The 24,707-nt window shown below is 37.2% G+C and overlaps 2 protein-coding genes across 3 annotated transcripts; one reads left to right on the top strand and one right to left on the bottom strand.

Moving 5' to 3' along the window:
- Window positions 1–284: 284 nt before the first annotated feature.
- Window positions 285–21,359, top strand: LOC133663214 (olfactory receptor 6N1-like). 2 transcript variants are annotated; one of them, XM_062067512.1, is made up of 3 exons: window positions 285–407; window positions 5,654–5,724; window positions 20,138–21,359. In XM_062067512.1, the coding sequence occupies exon 3, from the start codon at window positions 20,149–20,151 to the stop codon at window positions 21,025–21,027; it is 879 nt and encodes a 292-aa protein (XP_061923496.1). In that variant the 5' UTR covers window positions 285–407; window positions 5,654–5,724; window positions 20,138–20,148; the 3' UTR covers window positions 21,028–21,359. The 2 variants fall into 2 exon arrangements, with proteins under 2 accessions (XP_061923496.1, XP_061923495.1); XM_062067511.1 differs by lacking the exons at window positions 285–407; window positions 5,654–5,724 and having other exon boundaries at window positions 20,098–21,359.
- LOC133663716 (olfactory receptor 2F1-like) lies at window positions 5,835–6,785 on the bottom strand. The gene has a single exon (XM_062068399.1). The coding sequence runs from the start codon at window positions 6,783–6,785 to the stop codon at window positions 5,835–5,837; it is 951 nt and encodes a 316-aa protein (XP_061924383.1).
- Window positions 21,360–24,707: the final 3,348 nt, after the last annotated feature.

Raw genomic sequence — 24,707 nt, 5'->3', positions numbered from 1 at the left:
TTAACATGGTGTGCAATTAAATGTATATAAATATATATGTAAATATGTACAGATAATTGCAATAATAACGCAGTTATAATGGAGATGTGTGTCAATTACAGTCAGTAATAACTTGCCTTGGACGCCGATGCTGGCATGAGAATGTTGCGCAACAGCGACCTCTTCTGGCGGCAGCTCGCAAGTGCACTTAAAAAAATGGGACGTCCGCGCCCAGTGAAGAACACGATGACGTAACCTCTTTTAAAAACAAGCGGGTACGAGCACGTTGAGGAGAACGTGCACGTAAGTCACGTGACCTAGCCTGGAAAAAGACAAGGCTTTAGCCGAAACTGAACATTCAAAAACTCGACGTTTAAATAATGAAAAAGAGCGACGCAATTTATTCAGCAGTCTTCACAAAACACTTGGTGAGTAGAAAAGTCAACAAAACTGAAGTCATTTTAGATTCACAGGGAATAGAGTGAGGCCTTGTTGAGACCAACTTAGCTAGCTAAGCTAACATGTTGGAATATGAAATGCTGTTTTTTTAGTACATTAATTGTCATAACTCATTATTAAAAATGGTAAAAAAATAGGCTGAAATATGATACGTTTATTATAAAATTTAGTTGGTGACTTGGTGTACAACTACACTGTATTATAAGTGTTCATTCATTCATTTTGTATTTATCTCCTTCATTGATGTGCATCTTTGATCGATAGATAATTATACCTCAATTATACAATCATACATTTACACACCAATGCCTGAGAAGGAGCAGGATGAAGAAAAATCGTATATTTTCCTGGCCCCTTCAACATAATACGTAGTCTTACTTAATGGATATCATACAAACCAAACAAATACATCCAAATATAATGAAAACACACAAAAAACACAAGTGCAAAACTTCATGAAGTACAAACCGAACAAAAAAAGGTAATATACACCTCACGGGATGATACAAAACCAGGCAAAAAATAATAAATATAAAGCAAAATGTAAACACTTATGGCTGTCCATATGATCGTATTGTTCTGTCTTTATATATTTTTTTCAATTGGAATATATTTCTACAATCTTTTATCTCATTGTAAAGAGAATTCCATCGTTTAACCCCCACCACTGATATACACATTTGTTTTAAAGTTGTCCTTGAATACTGATGTTGGAAATGACCTTTTCTTCTATGCTCTTCATTCTCAGAAGTGATGACAAACATTTTTTGTAAATTTGCTGGTAATGTTTTACTTTTAGCCTTAAACATGACACATAATGTCTGTAATTTTACTAGCTCCTGTAGTTTCAATAAACCAGAATTAATAAATAATATGTTAGTGTGTTCTAAGTAATCTATTTTATAAATAATCCTTATAGCTCTTTTCTGTAGTTGATACAATGCCTTTATGTTACTCTTATATGTGTTCCCCCACACTTCCACACAGTTTACCTTGTTTAATATAAAAATACTCTTAGACATATTTTTCCGTACATGTGCAATATGAGATTTCCATGTCAGACCGTCATCCAGTATCACTCCTAAAAATCTAAGTTTAGAAACCCTTTCAATATCAATTCCATCTATTGACAGTTTGATCGTTTCCTCCCTTTTACAAAAAATCATAAACTTTGTTTTTTTTACATTTAATGATAATTTATTGACATCAAACCATCTCTTAAGTTTAATCATGTCCTGTTCAATAATGTTTGATAACGCTTTTAAGTTGTATCCCAAACTATAAAAGTTGGTGTCGTCCGCAAATAATACACATTTCAATAACTTTGATACCTCACATATATCATTAATATATAAAATAAACAATTTTGGTCCCAAAACCGAACCTTGTGGAATTCCTCATTCAATCCTCATTTGTTCAGATGTATTACCCACAAAATCCACAAACTCTTGTCTATTATCTAAATAACTTCTTAACCAGTCTAAAACTACTCCTCTCACACCAAATGAAATTATAGTTTATTATTATATTCTAGTTACTTTATCAATTGCTACACATACTCTATATTCTTTTTAATTGGGTTCAAATGGTGACTCCTCATAAACACAGCAAGTAAACAAACTTGAAATGACGAAATATAAGTGAACGTGTTATGGTAGGTGTCAGCGTGTAAAGTATGTGTTGTGTTGTGTGTGTTTTTTTTTATGGCAAAAGCACAAAATATGCAATATTTTCCCCAAAACATTTTTCAAAATTAAATATTTGATGTGAAGTAATTGGAGCCTTACATAAGTCAATAATTCATAACAACATTTATTTTGAGTCATTATTATATTATTCATTCTTATATTATGTCAGGTTCAAACACTGATGTCATCTATTAAACAGACAAGAAGCAAGGAATCATGCAGAGACAGAGTTCAATTTGGCTCAATGAGGAGAGACGTATTGGGCTGTACACTTACCGTAATTTCTGGACTATAAGCCGCACCTGACTATAAGCCGCACCAGCTAAATTTAGGGGAAAATACAGATTGCTCCATATATAAGCCGCACCCGACTATAAGCCGCAGGGTTTTGATGTGTAATTAGCGTAGTATATAGGGGTTCCTGCTACCACGGAGGGGATTGTCGGGACAGAAATGACTGTTTGGGAACGCGAAGCGTCCCATTTAGTAACAATAAATCTTTCAATCATTCAATCAAACTTTCACATCTTTGACATGGCGAACAGCATTCGTGCAGAGTACAAATAATACAACGGTGCAAAGTAATACAAAGTGCTCGCCTGTACGTTATCAAAATAACCAGCCTACCGGTATATGAAAAGTCAGTCTTTAATCATTGTGTCATCGTCTTCCTCCTGTGTACTAAAACCACCGAAATCGGAGAAGAACAGGCCGTATATAAGCCGCACCCTTGTATAAGCCGCAGGGACCAGAACGAGGGGAAAAAGTAGCGGCTTATAGTCCGGAAATTACGGTAGTTACAGATCCAACCTACGCTCCAAGGTCCAGTTCCCACGTGCTCCTCTATTTATTTGGGAGGTCTCTGGTTACTGAGGCTGCTGCTGAAGGAAGGGGGGTAATTTCAGCAGCCCCAGTTAGACACAATATATGATTATTCAGAAATGCAAATGTTCTGACACTCGTGATATCGCCCTGTCTCTGCTTTGTCTGCGTCACGGTACTCGATGTTCGGCCTTGGCAGTCAGCAGGCCGAGTCTGGACACAAACACTGATACGAGACGACTCGCAATCTTTGGATTGCAAGTTGTCCCTTTGCACAGATAGAAAAGTACAACTTCAGCACAATTGATAATAACTATAGCAACGGCCCTTAAGCATAAGAGTTGTGTGATAATTTAAACATGATTATTCTAACATTTTATGAGCAATGACAGATTAAAACAAAACAAACTAAAGGCCTCAGAGATCCAAAAGACCCCCACTCATAAGTGTTAAAAATACATCATATATCACTATATCTTATTTTTACCTCAACGCTTAAATCCCTAGATAAACTTCAGATCGATCCGTTGCTATAAAGTTAATTTAAAAAAAAAGTTTTTTTCAAACAAAACCCAATTTTTTATGGAAAAAACACAATATATGAAATATTTTCCCCGAAACACTTTTCAAAATTGAATATTTAATGTGAAGTAATTGGAGCCTTTCATAGGTCAATAATTCATAACAACATTTATTTGGATTCATTATTATTTTATAAGCAAAGATAGTTTAAAAAAACCAAAACAGACTAAAGGCCTCTGGGATCCAAAAGACCCCCATTCATAAGTGTTAAAAATACATCATATATAAATATATCTTATTTTTACCTCAACGCTTAAATCCCTGGATCAACTTCAGATCTATACATTGCCATAACGTTTATTTGTAAAATGTTTTATACCCTTTTTTTTCAAAGAAAACCCATTTTTTATGGCAAAAACACAACAAAATATGCAATATTTTCCCCAAGACATTTTTCAAAATTGAATATTTGATGTGAATAAATTGGAGCCTTACATAGGTCAATAATTCATACCAACATTTATTTTGATTCATTATTATTTTATGAGCAATGACAGATAAAAAAAAAAAAAACAGACAAAAGGCCTCGGGGATCCAAAAGACCGCCACTCATAAGTGTTACAAATACATCTTGTATCAATATATCTTATATCTATAACTTTTTGACTAAGGGCCTGCATTGGGTTAAAATAATTTGGCATTTTTAGACAATAAGATTTTCCTGATCGGCTCAGAGACCCCGAGAGTAACAAGCGGTAGAAAATGTATTAGAAAATGACAGATTAAAAAAAATAAAAAACAATTTTTAAATTTATTTTTATTTTTATTAATTTTGGACGCGGGCGGGCAGTATACGGACCTGTGTTTTATACCCCTTTTTTTCAAAGAAAACATATTTTTATGGCAAAAACACAAAATATGCAATATTTTCCCTAAAACATTTTTTCAAAATTGAATATTTGATGTGAAGTAATTGGAGCCTTACATGGGTCAGTTATTCATAACATTTATTTTGATTCATTATTATTAAAATGTATGAGCAATGACAGTTTAAAAGAAATAACTTAAGGCCTAATGATCCAAAAGACCCCCACTCACTTAATTTTTTAAAAATGTTTTTTTCAAACAAAACCCAATTTTTTATGGAAAAAACACAATATATGAAATATTTTCCCCGAAACACTTTTCAAAATGGAATATTTAATGTGAAGTAATTGGAGCCTTACATAGGTCAATAATTCATAACAACATTTATTTGGATTCATTATTATTTTATAAGCAAAGATAGTTTTAAAAAACAAACAGACTAAAGGCCTCGTGATCCAAAAGACCCCCATTCATAAGTGTTAAAAATACATCATATATCAATATATCTTATTTTTACCTCAATGCTTAAATACCTACATCAACTTCAGATCTATCCGTTGCCATAACGTTTATTTTTTAAATGTTTAATATCCTTTTTTTTTCCCAAATAATTTTTTTTTTTTATGGCAAAAACACACAATATTTAATATTTTCCCCAAAACATTTTTCAAAATTGAATATTTGATGTGAAGTAATTGGTGCCTTACATAGGTCAATAATTCATAACAACATTTATTTTTATTCATTATTATTTTTGGAGCAATGACGACAGTTTAAAAAACAAAACAGACTAAAGGCCTCAGGGATCCAAAAGAATAAAAGTGTTAAAAATGTGTCATTTATCAATATATATTATTTTTACCTCAACGCTTATATCTCTAGCTCTACTTCAGATCTATCTGTTGGTTATAAGTTTGTATTATTATTTCAGCAATGACTGTTTTGAAGTAGGAAACTTCTTACATGGTAGCTTTGTGTTATTTGTTTCGGTTTTATTCGGTTTGCTCTTTCATTCCAATTTTAATGTTTTTTTTTGTAATCGTAATTTTCAAATTGGCTGGGGGCCGTTAAAAAAATGTAGTTGTGAGCTAGGTTGCACTGGACTAACCCAAATAGAAACACAATGAATTTCTATGCCATCACAAAGTATTGTACAGCTACAATGGCAAACACAATTGTCAATCAAAACAACCTATTATGATTAAATATTTGATCCTTTTAAAGCAGCTTTTGAATTCGGTTGACAAGAGTATATTTGTAATTGGAACCAGAATAAATTTAATTACCTTCGTAATGTGTTTTATTTATATTTACAGCAAGTCGTATTGTCATTCGTCTGGTGTTGAAAGGAGATGACGAGACGGGGAAATTCTATTCAACTCTTGAGGTAAGGTCTGCACAAACTCAGCATCACCATCCTAAAGGGCCTTAGGAGAAGTAATCGGTGATACAACCAGACAGACAACAGTCGTATTGGAATATTAAGTTGGCGCTGTATTAATGAGATTCTTGCCAGAAAAATACTTTTTTGCGCCATAGAAGTCTTTTACACGATTGTCTTATCTTGGGCAGTTTCAAACCGTAAATAAAAGGGGTGAGCATTGGTTGGCAAATGAGCAGATATATGGAAAAGAAAACACGCACTCTGTCAGGTAAAAGGATACCTTCGATCTTGCTCTCGCAAACGGTCAAAGTTGCGCCGACAAACATGTTCGACATGGAAAAAATGTGCGGGGTGCAGGTGGTGATGGCTTTCAGCTTGTTCTCTTTGGAGGTACTGAAGCAAACCACGAGGATCTCCACGTAGGACACCACGACCAGAGCAAACGGGAAGACGAAGACCATAATGACAAAAAGAAGTTCAATTACACTGTTGATAACTGAAACCGAACATGCCAGTTCAGCTATTAATTGGTGGTCGCAAAACACCTTGTTGATGACGTTGCCACAAAGTTTCACATTGACGACAAACACGAAGGATATCACGTACATAGACAAGGAATACAACCAGACGAGCAGAACGATGACGGCCACTCTCCCCGTGGTCATGGTGGCGTTGTAACGCAGGGGGTTGCAGATGGAGACGTAGCGGTCGTAAGCCATGGCCGCCAGGCTGCAAAACTCCACGGCGGCGGACGTGTAGATGTAAAACATCTGCAGGAAACACCACGACGCGGGCACGCGGTGGAGCTCCGACAACATCTGCGAGAGCATGAGAGGATACAGAGACGTGCTGCCGCTGATCTCGTTCACCAGCAGGTTACAAAGCAGCATGTACATGGGCTCGTGCAGCCTCCTGTCCACAAATATCACCACGATGAGAGCGGTGTTGGCCACACATATGGAACAGTACCACAGCAGCAATAGCACAAAATACAAGTATCGTATCTGTCCCATGTGGAAGTAGGCGCTCAGGACAAAGAACGCAATCTCGCTTGAGTTCTCCATTCCGGTGTCAATGACAGTTACACTTTACAATTGTAAAAGAATGCAAGGCGTATAAAAGAAAGGATGAAGATGAGTGAGATGATCACCTGAGAGGAACATGTGAAAGCTGGATGAGAAGGAAGACAACATTGACATTGTTATTTTGGCAAATTCACCACAAATATAGCACACCTCTGAGTGAAAACAAGAACAACGTGAATCGCATAGCCGGACGTCCTCCACACCTCAAGGTAGAGCGCTCCTGGTGGCTCCTGCATCCCCCCCGCCCAGTCAGCTCTACAACAGCCACAGCCGGACTTTTATGGAAGTGAGGACCAGTAGGGCGGATCGAACCAGAGCCTCAGCAAACCAATTAAAAGTCAAGTAACTCCTTCTGACAACTAAGACTTCTCATTGGCCACAAAATGAAATGTATCTTGATTTTTTTTTTTCATGTCACGGCGAACGGTATAATTCAATTTATTTCAAATCTGACCCAGGCCTCTTTTGTATGTGGTCAAATCCGACGTTACTTATGCTGCCAAATTTGATACCGATCATTAGGGGTGTAACGGTACACAAAAATTTCGGTTCGGTACGTACACTACCGTTCAAAAGTTTGGGGTCACATTAAAATGTCCTTATTTTTCAATGAAGATAACTTTAAACTAGTCTTAACTTTAAAGAAGTACACTCTATACATTGCTAATGTGGTAAATGACTATTCTAGCTGCAAATGTCTGGTTTTTTGGTGCAATATCTACATAGGTGTATAGAGGCCCATTTCCAGCAACTATCAGTCCAGTGTTCTAATGGTACAATGTGTTTGCTCATTGGCTCAGAAGGCTAATTGATGATTAGAAAACCCTTGTGCAATCATGTTCACACATCTGAAAACAGTTTAGCTCGTTACAGAAGCTACAAAACTGACCTTCCTTTGAGCAGATTGAGTTTCTGGAGCATCACATTTGTGGGGTCAATTAAACGCTCAAAATGGCCAGAAAAAGAGAACTTTCATCTGAAACTCGACAGTCTATTCTTGTTCTTAGAAATGAAGGCTATTCCACAAAATTGTTTGGGGGACCCCAAACTTTTGAACGGTAGTGTACCTCGGTTTAGAGGTCACGGTTCGGTTCATTTTCGGTACAGTAAGAAAACAACAAAATATAAATATTTGGGTTATTTATTTACCAAATTTGCAAAATCTTCCACCAAAAATATTTTTCTTAGTGGAATATTTGATGTGAAGTAATCGGAACCTTGGATAGGTCAATAATTCATGATAACATTGATTTTGATTCACTATTATGTTTTGAGCAATGACCGTTTGAAAGAAAAAAAAACAGCTTTGTTTTATTAGTCAACATTGCAACTTTTTCTAAATTACATTTAACCTTTGAAGGCCTACTGAAATGAATTTTTTTTATTTAAACGGGAATAGCAGATCCATTCTATGTGTCATACTTGATCATTTCGCGATATTGCCATATTTTTGCTGAAAGGATTTAGTAGAGAAAATTGACGATAAAGTTCGCAACTTTTGCTCGCTGATAAAAAAAACCTTGCCCCTACTGGAAGTAGCGTGACGTCACAAGCGGTAGTGCTGCTCACAATTCCCTGTTGCTTACAATGGAGCGAGAGATATTAGGAGCGAGAAAGTGACGATTACCCCATCAATTTGAGCGAGGATGAAAGATTCGTGGATGAGGAACGTTAGAGTGACGGACTAGGATGCAGTTCAAGAGATATCTTTTTTCGCTCTGACCGTAACTTAGGTACAAGCTGGCTCATTGGATTCCACACTCTCTCCTTTTTCTATTGTGGATCACGGATTTGTATTCTAAACCACCTCGGATACTATATCCTCTTGAAAATGAGAGTCGAGAAGGCGAAATGGACATTAACAGTGACTTTTATCTCCACGACAATACATCGACGAAGCTCTTTAGCATGAGCTAACGTGATAGCATCTGTCTCAAATGCAGATAGAAACAAAATAAATAAATCTCTGACTGGAAGGATAGACAGAAAATCAACAATACTACTATCAGGAGACACCGAACCAAACACTGGACATGTAAATACACGGTTAATGTGTATTCGACGCCTGTCGAAGCCTAGCAATGCTGTTGCTAACGACGCTAACTTAACAACGGGACCTCGTCAGAGCTATGATAAAAACATTAGCGCTCCACCTAAGCCAGCCAGCCCTCCTCTGCTCATCAACACCCGTGCTCACCTGCGTTCCAGCGATCGACGATGCGGTCGGCGGCCCGGAGACGTAGGAAGTCAAGGTGAGTTCGCCGCTAGCGCGTCTGCTATCCAACAAAGTCCTCCTTGTTGTGTTGCTACAGCCAGCCGCATACACCGATCCCACCTACAACGTTCTTCTTTGCAGCCTCCATTGTTCATTGAACAAATTGCAAAAGATTCACCAACACAGACTGTGGAATTTTGTCGAAGAAAACAGAGCTCTGTGTATTGTGTCCAAAAGGGTCCAAACACTTCCGTGGACCTCGCGACGTCACGCACATACGTCATCCTCCAAAGGCGTTTTGAACCGGAAGTTCCCCGGGAAATTTAAAATTGCACTTTATAAGTTAACCCGGCCGTATTGGCATGTGGTGCAATGTTAAGATTTCATCATTGATATATAAACTATCAGACTGCGTGGTCGGTATTAGTGGCTTTCAGTAGGCCTTTAAGCTTTTTTATTTAACTTTTGTTATGTTTTTTTTAGTAGTATTTTAAGAATGTGCCGTGGGCCTTTAATACATTAGCTGTGGGCCGCAAATGGCCTCCGGGGCACACTTTTGACACCCCTGCTATGGATAATAAAAAATAAAATCTGATAAATCAATGGATAAAAAGCAGAGCCTGGCGACGCATGCGCGTTTATCATAACTCTCTCGCTCTCTCTGTCTCTGCCCCTCCCTCACCAATGCTGCTGCACGCACAATTTGTTTTGTTTTTAACCCCTTCTTAACCCTGAACGTACATTGAAAATACACCCAACCCTAACTCAAAATGCCAGACATTTGAGGCATTTAAGAAACTCTGCCCTGACAGCGCCGCAAAAGAGGACATGTCCGGTGAAAAGAGGACGTATGGTCAGTCTATCCTAGCCCGGTCATGTAAATACACGGTTAATGTGTATTCGACGCTGCTAGCATGCTAGCAGCGATCGGTTTCACCGGACATGTCCTCTTTTGCTAACATGCTAGCTGCGACCGGGCTAGGATAGACTGACCATACGTCCTCTTTTCACCGGACATGTCCTTTTTGCGGGGCTGTCCGGGCGGAGTTTCTTAAATGCCTCAAACGTCCGGCATTTTGAGTATTGTTTACACAACGTGCAGTATGCTACTTAATATGTCCGTGTGGAAAGTCGTTTGGTACACCTCCGCACCGAACCGAAACCCCCGTACCGAAACGGTTCAATACAAATACACGTACCGTTACACCCCTACCGATCATCCATGAGTGTGACTGGCTGATACCGATCACATGTATTATCTGTAAATTTTTTTGATTTGCCGTATTTTCCGGACGATAAAGCGCACCGGTATATTAGCCAAACCCACTAAATTGTTATTTTTCCATATATTAACCACTTCGGACTATAAGCCGCAGATATATTCGTTGCGAAATGAGTTATTTACACAGAAAGATAAATGTTTATTTACATACCTTAACTGTTTTCAAACGGTGTCTGTTACACGGCAGTAAAATGGCTGATTAAAAAAAAACAAGTCATCGTCATGGACCCACTAGCTACAGAAGCTAGCTCTCCAATCCGTTTTACAGACTCAATAACTCCACGGTGACGTTTTGGTGAATTTACTGAAGAATTTGTGAAACTGAAACAATACAAAAAGCTGCAGCTATCGAATATTTTAGTAATCGAGTATTCTATCGAATATCCCGATCGATTAATCGAGTAATCGAATAAATCATATTTTTGCTTAATTAAGGTTTAATTATACATGTTAAGATGTGCCCTCAATTATTGCGTTTGGCTTAATTGTCTTTTATTTCCTAAATGCCGGTTTTCATTATTGAAGGCTGACACGCACAGCTAAAATGTGTCCTATGTGCTGTGTGGTGTGACCGCATAAACAAAGTTCTTGTCTTTCGTGCGTTTTTGATGATTATTATACAGTACCGTTTAAACGTTGGTTTCTCCACGCAAATCCGCTGAGCTGTTTTCAACCTGCCAACAATACATAAACAATATAAAAAGACAAACAACTTAATAAGGACAACAGTTTTAAATTTTAAAAATGCAATACAGTTCATTGCATGCAAAATAGTAATCAAATTTCATTTTGCCATCATAACATGTTTGAGATGAAAATAAATATATATAAAATTAGTGCAAAATTAATATTTGCTGAGAAAGTTAAAATACAAATATATTCTTAGTATTAAAAATAAAACAACAAGAACAATTTTCATTATATCAAACATAAAAAGTGGATTAGGTCGTGCGTTTGAAATGTGCAACTTCATATTCACAACCAATATGCCTGACAGGATCTTGGCACATAAGTGCTACCACTGTGAACAAGGACTTGGAACTCTTACATTCTACAGAGACTATAGTGTGTGAAAGTGCAAGCTATTCAAGTAGCATGTGGTTGCATGACTTGAATAACCTGAATAACTTTGCACAATTACTTTTGCGTGGTTACTAATGAAAGGCTAATCGAACACGACAGCTCGGATAGCAGTTAGTTTTAAACACCTTTTGATGACTTCGCGGGAGTGAGAGAAACACATCCTGGTTAATAACATTTATTTTACTAACACAACTTTTGCGTTTACATTTGATTATAGAGGACTTACCTCGCCTCCGGACGTCCCTCAAATCGGATGCTTTCAACAAGTGCTGCAGCATCGAACTTGTGCTGTTGTGGTAGCTCCACTTTGCAATGTTTGCATACTACTGCATTTTCCTTCGATTTTAGTGTGAGGTGTTCCCACACCTTAGACAACTTTCGTCGCTTTTTAATTCCCTCGTTTTGCTATGGCTCTTGTCCACTGCTTTCTGCGGCGTCTGCCATTGCGAGTTATGTCGGCGAAAATGTTTTCTAAACTCAAGCGTATTTAAAAGACGGGTGTTGTGCAGTGCTGGGGGCGTATGATCTGTGACGTAAACACGCTGCGCAATACCTAAACAGTCCGTGCGAAACGTGAGCTTTGACTAATGTTTATTAAACGAGGCAAAATGCCGTAAAAAAATAATTTACGACGCCTCGAGGCAGCGAAGATTCCTCGAATATATATTGTATTCGAATTACTCGAATTATCCGAGGAATCGTTTCAGCTCTAATGCAAGCCCACTTTTCTGGCCTGTTGGTACTTGTTTTTGTGTACCGGTATTTGGGATTCCATAAGTGCCAAAAAGTAGATTTCAAAACTATTCATAATAAAAAATATTGTGCCTTGTTCCAAACAGTGGTTGGAGATTTGCCTTAACTTGTGTTGTTTACAAACATGTGATGTCAGCTGACGTCTTTATTAGGGCTGCAACTAACGATTAATTTGATAATCGATTAATCTGTCGATTATTACTTCGATTAATCGATTAATAATCGGATAAAAGAGACAAACTACATTTCTGTCCTTTCAAGTATTTTATTGAAAAAACCCAGCATACTGGCACCATACTTATTTTGATTATTGTTTCTCAGCTGTTTGTACATGTTGCAGTTTATAAATAAAGGTTTATTTAAAAAAATTTAAAAAATAAAAATTTTTTTTTTTAAAAAGCCTCTGCGCATGCGCATAGCATAGATCCAACGAATCGATGACTAAATTAATCGGCAACTATTTTTATAATCGATTTTAATCGATTTAATCGATTAGTTGTTGCAGCCCTAGTCTTTATACATGGTGGAGGTTTTCCAGGAAACCTCTACACGAATCAGGCATTTTTTTTCACATTTTCCACGCGGCAGTTGTAGTCCGAATGAAGATATGTCTACAATGCTACCCAATGACCTAAAATGCTCTGTTAAAGGCCTACTGAAACCCACTACTAGCGACCACGCAGTCTGATAGTTTATATATCAATGATGAAATCTTAACATTGCAACACATGCCAATAGGCCGGGTTAACTTATAAAGTGCAATTTTAAATTTCCCGGGAAACTTCCGGTTGAAAACGTCTAGGTATGATGACGTTTGCGTGTGATGTCAATGGTTGAAGCGGAAGTATTCGGACACATTGTATCCCAATACAAACCGCTCTGTTTTCATCGCAAAATTCCACAGTATTCTGGACATCTGTGTTGGTGAATCTTTTGCAATTTGTTTAATGAACAATGGAGACTGCAAAGAAGAAAGCTGTAGGTGGGATTGGTGTATTAGCGGCTGGCTGCAGCAACACAACCAATGTTTTTAGCATAGCTCTGTCAAGGTCCCGTAGCTAAGTTAGCTGCAATGGCGTCGTAAGCAACAGCATTGCTAGGCTTCGACAGGTTGGACAGCATTAACCGTGTGGTTACAGGTCCAGTGTTTGGTAGTATTGTTGATCTTCTGTCTATCCTTCCAGTCAGGGGCTTATTTCTTTTGTTTCTATCTGCATTTAAGCACGATGCTATCACGTTAGCTCCGTAGCTAAAGTGCTTCGCCGATGTATTGTCGTGGAGATAAAAGTCACTGTGAATGTCCATTTCGCGTTCCCGACTCTCATTTTCAAGAGGATATAGTATCCGAGGTGGTTTATAATACAAATCCGTGATCCACAATAGAAAAAGGAGAAAGTGTGGAATCCAATGAGCCCTTGTACCTAAGTTACGGTCAGAGCGAAAAAAGATACGTCCTGCACTGCACTCTAGTCCTTCACTCTCACGTTCCTCATCCACAAATCTTTCATCCTCGCTCAAATTAATGGGGTAATCGTCGCTTTCTCGGTCCGAATCGCTCTCTCTGATGTTGATTTCACCATTGAATTTTGGTCATTACCCAGCCAAAATTGTACAATACAAGTACAACGTTGAAACAACATACTTTTTGGCGATGTTTATTCGATGTCAGGTTTTGAAGTTGATTTGACCATTGAAATTTGGTCATTTCTCAACCAACAACGTGGATCAATTTACAAATACAGCTATTTTGCAATGTTGTTTCAAAGTCAGTTGTAAAGGACGTGTATGTATTATCAACATATCAATGTCTTGTGCTTGCTGGGAAAGATATAGAGCCTTGTGGGACAGCAATCTGAGGACATATAAAAAAAAAAAGTACAATGAAAAACTATTGTGTTATACCGTATATTAGATTTACAACCAGAAATACCACAAAATTATAAGATAAGCTCGTTTGCTTATGTATTTATTTGGTATGCACACATTTTAATGAAAGTTTATTTGGTCTAAACAGAGACATTTAGACCAAAACATACCTCAATGAGACAAACATGTTTTTTTCCAGCATTGATTTGATGATTAGCTGATGTAATTCCCCGTCTGTTGTGATGCTCTGCCACAGAGGCTCAGGCCAACACAGTGTAAACATGATGATTAAACCTCAGGGTCATCAGTCCACTATCCCCATGACACCAATGTACTGTCAGTGTGTAGCCCTGGGACCACACGTCCCTTGTGGAGCACATAGACAAACGTTTGTCCAAAGTCCCTACGCACATCATAGTGACAACACAAAACCTTGTCCAGAAAAACAGGAAGTCTGAGTTCCTTAGGGGAATGACGGCTGACAATGAAAACAAAAGAACTTGTAATTTGCTGTAATGGGTTGTCATATTTACCATTCATTAGTGTCTTACAAGAACAAAGAGTGTATAGAGGAAATACATTGCACAGTTTTACAATAAAATATAAAGTACAGATGTCCGATAATGGCTTTTTTGCCGATATCCCGATATTGTCCAACTCTTAATTACCGATTCCGATATCAACCGATACCGATATATACAGTCGTGGAATTAACACATTATTATGCCTAATTTTGTTGTGATGCCCCGCTGGGTGCATTAAACAATGTAACTTTACCATGAATTGATTAACATGGACCCCGACTTAAACAAGTTAAAAACGTATTTGGGTGTTACCATTTAGTGGTCAATTGTACGGAATATGCACGGCACTGTGCAATCTACTAGTACAAGTTTCAATCAATCAATCAATCAATCAAAAACAAGGTTTTCCAACAGAAGAGAACAACTTCAACTCCAGTTATGGAAAAAAGTGCCAACATGGCACTGCCATATTAATTATTGAAGTCACAAAGTGCATTATTTTTTTTAACATGCCTCAAAACAGCCGCTTGGAATTTGGGACATGCTCTCCCTGAGATAATCCTGATACCCACTACAACTATCGGGGGGGGGGGGGTTGAGTTTTGGGCTTTGGTGGTAACGGGGGGTGTATATTGTAGCGTCCCGGAAGAGTTAGTGCTGCAAGGGGTTGTGGGTATTTGTTCTGTTGTGTTACAGTGCGGATGTTCTCCCGAAATGTGTTTGTCATTCTTGTTTGGTGTGGGTTCACAGTGTGGCGCATATTTGTAGCAGTGTTAAAGTTGTTTATATGGTCACCCTGAGTGTGACCTGTATGGCTGTTGATCAAGTATGCGTGGCATTCACTTATGTGTGTGTAAAAGCCTGACTGGGCCGGCACGCTGTTTGTATGGAGGAAAAGCGGACGTGACGACAGTTGTAGAGGCCCTCAATAATGTTGTCCGGGTGGAAATCGGTAGAATGGTTGCCCCGGGAGATTTTCGGGAGGGGCACTGAAATTCGCGAGTCTCCCGGGAAAATCGGGATGTTGAAACCGATACCGATAATTTCCGATATTACATTTTAAAGCATTTATCGGCCGATAATATCGGCAGGCTGATATTATCGGACATCTCTAATATAAAGTAAAACATTGAATGTACCATATGGGATAGAAATTAAACAGGAAGGCAATTGTAACAAACCCCTCACGTTTCTGCAAATATTTAAAGGGGAACTGCACTTCTTTTGGTATTTTTCCTATCATTCACAATCCTATGTAAGACAAAAACACATATGTTCTTTTTTTATGCATTCTAATTTGTAAAATACAGCATATACGAGGTGGCTAACAATGCAGCTAATGTGAACACTCTATTGTGTCTATAAAATGAAATATCCAATAACTGCTAGCAATATTCCATTTACAGCTCGTGACATGAACATTAGCTGAAACGATTACTCGAGTAACTCGAGTAAATCGATTACAATAAATATTCAAGGAATTTTTGCTGCCTAGAGGCGTCGTTACGTTTAGGTTTTTTTTACGGCATTTTGCCTCGTTTAGTAGTCAAAGCTCACGTTTCACACGGACTGTTTAGGTATTGCACAGCGTGTTTACGTCAGATCATACGCCCCCTGCACTGCACAACACCGCTCCTTTAAATACGCTTGAGTTTAGTAAACTTTTTCGCCGACATAACTCGCAAAAGTAAAATAAATGTTATTAACCAGGATGTGTTCTCTCACTCCCGCGAAGTCATCAAATGCCGCCAAAAGGTGTTGAAAACTAACAACGCTATCCGAGCTGTCGTGTTCAATTAGCCTTTCATTAGTAACCACGCGAAAGCAGTCGTGCAAAGTTATTCGGGTTATTCAAGTCATGCAACCACATGCTACTTGGATAACTTGCACTTTCACACACTATAGTCTATAGCAGTGGTTCTTAACCTTGTTGGAGGTACCGAACCCCACCAGTTTCATATGCGCATTCACCGAACCCTTTTTTAGTGAACAATTAAATGTTTTTTTTCAAATTCAAGACAAAGTTATATGTTTTTGGTTACACTTTAGTATGGGGAACATATTCTAAGTAACAAAGACTTAATTTAAAGTTTTTTGGACACAAGGGGAACATATTCTAAGTAACAAAGACTTAATTTAGAGTTATTTGGTTAGGGTTAGGGTTAGAGGGTTAGGGCCAGGGTTCGAGGGTTAGGGTTATAATGAGGCCATGCCGTTTAAAGCATTAATAAGTACTTAATAATGACTAGTTAAGAGCCAATATGTTACTAATTTGCATGTTAATAAGCAACTAATTAATGGTGAATATGTTGCCTATACTAAAGTGTTACCATGTTTTATTACTGGTGCACAAAATGAACTGTGCATGAACATCACCTTGTTCAAAGAACAAACCAACAGTGCAGTGTTTCCCACACATTAATTTATTTGTGGCGGCCCGCCACGAAAGAATTACGTCCGCCACAAATAGATTTTTCGGCTTTTTTTTTCTCTTTTTTTTTTGTCCTGTCCAGCTTCTCAGACAAATCATATAGTTGATGTAGATGCCCATCTAGGCTGTTCAGATTTACTTTACAAAAGAGAAGTGTAGGATACTTCTCTTGTTGCCTTATTTGTATTTGACCACTACTGTTTTCTGTTTATTTGTTACTGACTGTGGCAGGACACCTGTGCCTCTGTTTCACTTTATGTTGCTGGTAAATAATATGGTTGTAGTAGTGGGCTAAACTTACATTATTTAGTATGCACTAATTAAAGGGGCAGAGCTTTAAGAGACATTTTAGCTTTTATATTTTATAAGATATATTTTTTGTAAGAACCACAATTAATAAATATATTTCAGTGAATAACTTATCGTTCATATCTGTATATAAATATGTACATAAAGTGTTGTAATTATATTGTAAAATGGATGGATGGATGGATGGATGGACGTTTAAAACAAAACTGTTATTATTAATTAGTAAGTATACATTTTTTGAGCCTTTTTAGAGAAAATCATATTATTGTAGTAAATTATGCAAATGACTCGATGATGTCATTATTAACCACGCCCATAGCCACAGGTATCTTGGCAGTTTATGGGAAACACTGCAGTGCATAAACCCACAACAAATTACACACCTGCAAATCAGTGGGACTTCTGCTGTTGCCGTATCTGTAATACACCCGATAGGGAGAAGTTTTTATTTACACTATGAGTTGGGTGTGTCTTGACCTCCGCCGAACCCCTGAGCCCGACTCACCGAACCCCTAGGGTTCGATCGAACCCAGGTTAAGAACCACTGGTCTATAGCATAGGCGCCGATCTACATTTCTGCCAGTGGGTGCTCGGACGGGCGGTAAATCTGTTGCTACTTTTCTGAGCATGCGCGGTTTTTGCTTGGTGGTGACTCACCACTGGTTGCACATTTCAAATGCAGTATTAAAGGCAATATCCAATCCATTTTTTATGTTTGATATAATGTGTTCCCCGCCATCCGCCCGAATGCAGCTGAGATAGGCTCCAGCAACCCCCGCGACCACAAAAAGGGACAAGCGGTAGAAAATGGATGGATGAATAATGAAAACGGTTCTTATTGTTTTATTTTTGATAATAAGAATACAGTTTTATTTTAACTTTCTCAGGGAATATTAATTTTGAACTAACTTTATATATATGTGTTTTCATCTCAAACATGTTATGATGGCAAAATAACTATTTTGCATGCAAAGAATGCAATAAACTGTATTGCATTCTTAAAATGTAAAACTGTTGTGGTCATTATTAAGTGGTTTGTCTTATTATGTATTGTTGGCAGCTCAGCGGATTTGCGTGGAGAAACCACAATTTAAACGGCACCGTACAATAATCATCAAAAACGCACGAGAGACAAGAACTTTGTTTATGCGGTCACACCACACAGCACGTAGGGCTGTGAGCTCACACCTGTTTTTATTAGCACACACAAATTGGCACAATCAACCACAGACGCATTTCAGCTGTGCGTGTCAGCCTTCAATAATGAAAACAGGCGTTTAGGGAAAAAAAACAATTAGGCCAAACGCAATAATTGAGGGCACATCTTAACATGTATAATTAAAGCTTAATTAAGCTAAAATATTGCTCCAGCCCGGCTGCACCAAATAATAACATAATACATTTAATAAAGTCAAAATACAAATAAGGCAACAAGAGAAGTATCCCACACTTCTCTTTTGTAAAGTCAATTTGTACAGCCGATATGGGCATCTACATCAACAATATGATTTGACTGAGAAGCTGGACAGGACAAAATAAATATATATATATATATACTGTATATATACAGTATATATATATATATATATATATATATATATATATATATATATATATATATATATATATATATATATATATATATATATATATATATATATATATATATATATTAGGGCTGCAACTAACGATTAATTTGATAATCGATTAATGTGTCGATTATTACTTTGATTAATCGATTAATGATCGGATAAAAGAGAATATTAAAAAAATAAAAATTGCCTCTGCGCATGCGCATAGTATAGATCCAATGAATCGATGACTAAATTAATCGCCAACTATTTTTTTTATAATCGATTAGTTGTTGCAGCCCTAATATATATATATATATATATATATATATATAAAGATATATACAGTATATATATATATGATTTATTTGATTACTCGATTAATCGATCGGGATATTCGATATAATACTCGATTACTAAAATATTCGATAGCTGCAGCTCTAATATTATTAGCAATATTGTCATGATAAGCGCTAGCACAAAACTTTTTTTAGGGACCCCGTGATCACAGAGAGCGAACTAGTTTAGGATTAGAGTTAAATAAACGCTAGCAACAGTCAGCTAACAATAGAGATAATTGGTGTTGTTCTATTCCGCCTATAAAGAGCTCTAAAAACACCATCAATGTTTGATATACATGCTGTAAGTATATTTGGAAGGTAGTTGCAGGCAAATTCATAATAACATGTAATATTTAAGTATTTGGCTAATTTTAAGTTAACGACGCCGTATTAATTTCACAGATTATTTTCACATCTAAACAACAACACTACTACTCACGGCAGGCTTCATGAGAGACAACAGACATAATAAAACAATCACTTACTTTTTAGTGCCGTTTGATTTGACGTGACTCGGTACCTGTTAGTACCGACAGACTTCGGTCGGTACTTATAAATTTACCGAATTCGGTTCCCATCCCTAAGTAGGACACCAGTAAAATTAATACTTATATTTTAGAAGAGAATAGTAACAAATTATGTAATTTGTGTCATGAGATTAATTCTCAAATTAAAATTCAGGCATTTTTTTTTCAGTAAAGCCTCAAAAGAATAACAAAGATAGTCCTTTGTTTCTGATGATGTAATGGCTCTGACTGCTGATTGGAGCGTTGCGCTGTTCAGTAAAGGATAAAAAAGACTTGACCGGTTTGACAGGCGGAGACATCTTCGTCCTCCTCATCTTTAGATCCGTCAACAAGACCACTGACAAAGAAACCAGTCCCGGAGAATACTTGATACACGGAATGGGTAAAGGATGTCAAACGTAACGGTGCTCACTTTTTTTTACCTAACAGGACTGAGTCATATGACGACAAAGCTGCGACTTCTTCTGTTTTGCACCACGCTGTTGTGCTACTGTGTGATTCTGCTGGTCAACGGCGTCCTTATCGTCACCATCGTACTGGAGAAAAATCTCCATGAACCCATGTACGTTTTCCTGTGCAATCTATGCGTTAATGCACTGTATGGGACGGCGGCTTTTTACCCCAAATTCCTGTATGATCTCTTGTCTGACAGCCACATGATATCTTATTTCGGGTGTTTGTTGCAGCTCTATGTCATCTATTCCTACGCAGCGACAGAGTTCAGCATTTTAGCCGTGATGGCTTACGACCGATACGTGGCCATATGTCGACCGCTGGAGTATCACTCTGTCATGACTAAAACTTGGGTGGTGTTTTTGGTGGCCTTCTCCAGACTTGTACCTCTGTTCAGCCAGGGTATAACATGGGTATTGACCTCCAAACTGCAGCTGTGCGGCTCCTACATACAGAAACTGTACTGCGAGAACTGGTCCATCCTGACACTTTCCTGCACTTCCATAACAACCAACAGTTCTGTCGGTTTCACTTTTACCATGTTCTACTTGGGATACGATATTTTCATCTTCTGTTCCTACGTCCAGCTGATTAAGTTAGCCCTGAGGTCCAAAGAGGGGAAGAAGAAGTTCTCGCAGACGTGTGTGCCGCATCTGCTGTGTTTGCTGAACGTGACTGTGGCTTTGCTCTTTGACCTCATGTACGCGCGGTACGGATCCGAGTCCATGGATCAGAGTTTGAGGAACTTCATGGCCATCCAGTTCCTCATGATCCCACCTTTACTCAACCCTATTATTTACGGCCTTAAAATATCAAGGGTTCGCAATAATATTCTGAAATATTTTACAAAGAAAATGGTGGTTTAAATGAAGGGAAGTTCTGACTGTTTTTGTGTGGATGACAGATGAACAATAAAGAGGGTCGGTCTGGTAAATGTTTTGTAGAAAATCTCTTCAAAGTGACTTTTCTTAATATTTTGCTCAAGCTGGTGCACACATTTGTAGTTTGCAAGCTGAAAAAAATAAGGCTACTGTAGGATCGACCTAACATTTTTTTGTGTGTGTTATAGGTTGCAAAAATGTAACTCTTATATACATTTTTTGACTGCATCTGTTATTTATGTTACAAGGTAGTAGTGGGATGGAACCACATACATGTTAAACCACCCCATGTTGTGTACAACAGAAATGTATAAGCTCACCACTCAAAAACCTGTTAAAGACACACTAACACTGATATGTATTGTAAAAGTACAAATAATGATTAAAAATCAGAGAAAAAAAAAGCTTTATTTGCTTTATTTTTAGATAATGATGCCACACTTGACATTATGTTCTAGAATTAGGCCAATTAGGTGGCGACTTGTCCAGGGTCCACCCAACCTTCCGCCCGAATGCAGCTGAGATAAGCTCCAGCACCCCCCGCAACCCCAAACGGGACAAGCGGTAGAAAATGGATGGATGGACGGAGGTATTGGAACAAACATGGCAAGCTTTTTCACTGCACCTTCAGTTTAAGGAATTTCATGTCCTACAATGAAAAGGTCATTATCAATAAAAAAATAAAACAATAAAAAACATAATAAATATAAATATATATATATATATATATATATATATATATATATATATATATATATATATATATATATATATATATATATATATATATATATATATATATATAAATAAATATATATATATTTATTTATATATATATATATATATATATATATATATTTATTTATATATATATATATAAATAAATATATATATATATATATATTTATTTATATACATATATATATATATATATATATATATATATATATATATATATATATATATATATATATATATATATATATATATATATATATATATAAATATATATATATATATATATATATATATGTGTGTGTGTATGTATGTATGTATATATATATATGTACTGTATGTATATGTAAATATAAATGTACTGTATATTTATTAGAGATGTCCAATAATATCGGACTGCCGATATTATAGGCCGATAAATGCTTTAAAATGTAATATCGGAAATTATCGTTATCGGTTTCAAAAAGTACAATTTATGACTTCTTAAAATGCCGCTGTGTACACTGATGTAAGGAGAAGTACAGAGCGCCAATAAACCTTAAAGGCACTGCCTTTGCGTGCCGGCCCAGTCACATAATATTTACGGCTTTTCACACCCACAAGTGAATGCAAGGCATACTTGGTCAACAGCCATACAGGTCACATTGAGGGTGGACGTATAAACAACTTTAACATTGTTACAAATATGTGCCACACTGTGAACCCACACCAAACAAGAATGACAAAACACATTTCGGGAGAACATCCGCACCGTAACACAACATAAACACAACAGAACAAATACCCAGAACCCCTTGCAGCACTAACTCTTCCGTGACGCTACAATATATACCCCCCCCCGCTTCAGTGTTTAATAATCTTTAACAAATTAGCTTTTTATTAATGAGAAAAATATGGTAAACTGTGTTCATAAACTGCATACTGATGAGTATTCATGTTGAAAATATCCTTTGTAATTGATGAGTTCAGTATTTAATAAAGCTTAATATTGTGCAGTTATTAAAGTGTTACCCGAAAAGGCTAAAAAAGTGTTTTATAAATTTAAACCCTTGTGGTATTATACTGTAAGTTATTATTAGTACAGGTGGTCCTCGGTTTACACTGTTCCTTGTTAGTGTTTGTGGTTGCATGTGCGCTCCCCAAAAAAGTAATTACTAAGATTAAGTGAAAGGGACAAGCAGTAGAAAATGGATGGATGGAAGTGTAATTTAATAAAAAAAAATTTAACTGTAAACATGGATAGAAATTAGTAGCAAATATACAAGTAAAAAAAAAAAATACTAACAACAAATAATTTAAATAACAATAGCAATGTGCAAAAATACAATTCAGTTTTTCCCGTAAAATGTTTTTTAAATTACGTTTTTTACGCTTTTTGTGTAATAAATACAATTCAATAAAATGTTTGTTAATTAAATGCAAAAATCCTCACATTTATTGGTGCAATGCATCTTAGGACAATTTTGACCAATGTCTTAGGTAATCATTTTGTAAATGTATCTTAAAAGTGCTTTAAGTACATTCAGCTTGTGTAAGGTACCGGTAGTTGTTTTGAAACCTTTATTTTGTTAGCGTCGTTGGACCGGATGTTGCCCAGAGCGCTGTTATTGTGAAGGGAGGAAGTGTGCTGCTGTTCTGAGCTTGACGAGTTTTAAGACGACTTGAGGCTGTTAAAAAAAATAAAAAAAATAGAGTCTCTCAAGTTGCGACTGCTGTCCTGTTTGCACGTTGATATTACATGGATGATGTCGTTCACCACTACACAAACACTGTGTAGTGGTGAACGACACTGCAAAAACTGAAATATAAGTAAGATTAAATATCTCAAATAAGGGTGATATTTGCTTATTTTCTGTCTGATAAGATAATTCTCGCGCACTAATTGACAACATATGAACCTCACACCCCCTTTCGATTGACATATTTTACAATCAAGTGAAACGCAACAAACAGTGAAATATGAACGCAAAGGGTACAAAATAAACCCACCTACAATCTGATATATCTGATTTATATTTGCTGAATTGCCGAACCTGGAACCCTCAAGTTGCTGGCACGACCACTCTACCAACCGAGCTATACCGCCCCTAGTTAATGCTTGGCAACATTAACTAGAGGCAGTCCGGCTGAGTCTGCTCTAAGTGCTTGACTACCGTAAATTCCGTAGTATAAGCTGCTACGTTTTTTCTACACTTATGAACGCGAAGGGTACAAAATAAACCCACCTACAATCTGAGACATCTGATATTTTCTGAATTTCCCCAGGGATCAATAAAGTACTTTCTATTCTATTCTATATATCACTAAGCTTTAGAACTATGTTGTGAAAATCTCCTTCCGCGTCTGTGGAAACGCTTCCCGCCCACACTACTTGGTGCCTCGTCTGAGCTGCTGTGACGTAGATTTCCATAGTAACTAATTAGATGACCATAGTAACTAATTAGATTACCATAGTAACTGGTATATCATCCATAAGCGCAGATTTCAACCATTGAAATACTTAGTATAGTTGAAGACTTACGGTCATTAGAAAACATCACTGCACATCATAATGGCAGCTACAGTTTCCATCTTAAAGATCTAAAACAATTATTTGGGAATGCCCAGCGGGCCCGATTGAAAAGCTCAACGGGCCGCATGTGGCCCCCGGGCCTTAATTTAGAGAGTGACAAGGAGTAGAAAATGGATGAATGGATTTAGAATCGTGATGAATAGAAGTGCGTGGTTGGGATGTAAATCGACTTTTTGTGCACCCCTCGAAAAAAAGCGAAAACATTTTCACGGGTTTTATCGCTCTAAGACCGGGACTACCCTGGTATCAGTACTGTCTCGGGATGATGCTCGAACTCGGTTTTCCCGGTTGTTTGATAAGAAAAGAACCAAATCCTCGGACTCTAATCCCTTTTTGAGAACCGGTACCCGTTATCGAG

Source organism: Entelurus aequoreus, linkage group LG13 (assembly GCF_033978785.1).
Source record: "Entelurus aequoreus isolate RoL-2023_Sb linkage group LG13, RoL_Eaeq_v1.1, whole genome shotgun sequence".
Lineage (NCBI taxonomy): Eukaryota > Metazoa > Chordata > Actinopteri > Syngnathiformes > Syngnathidae > Entelurus > Entelurus aequoreus.
This window is presented reverse-complemented; position numbering and strand designations above follow the sequence as displayed.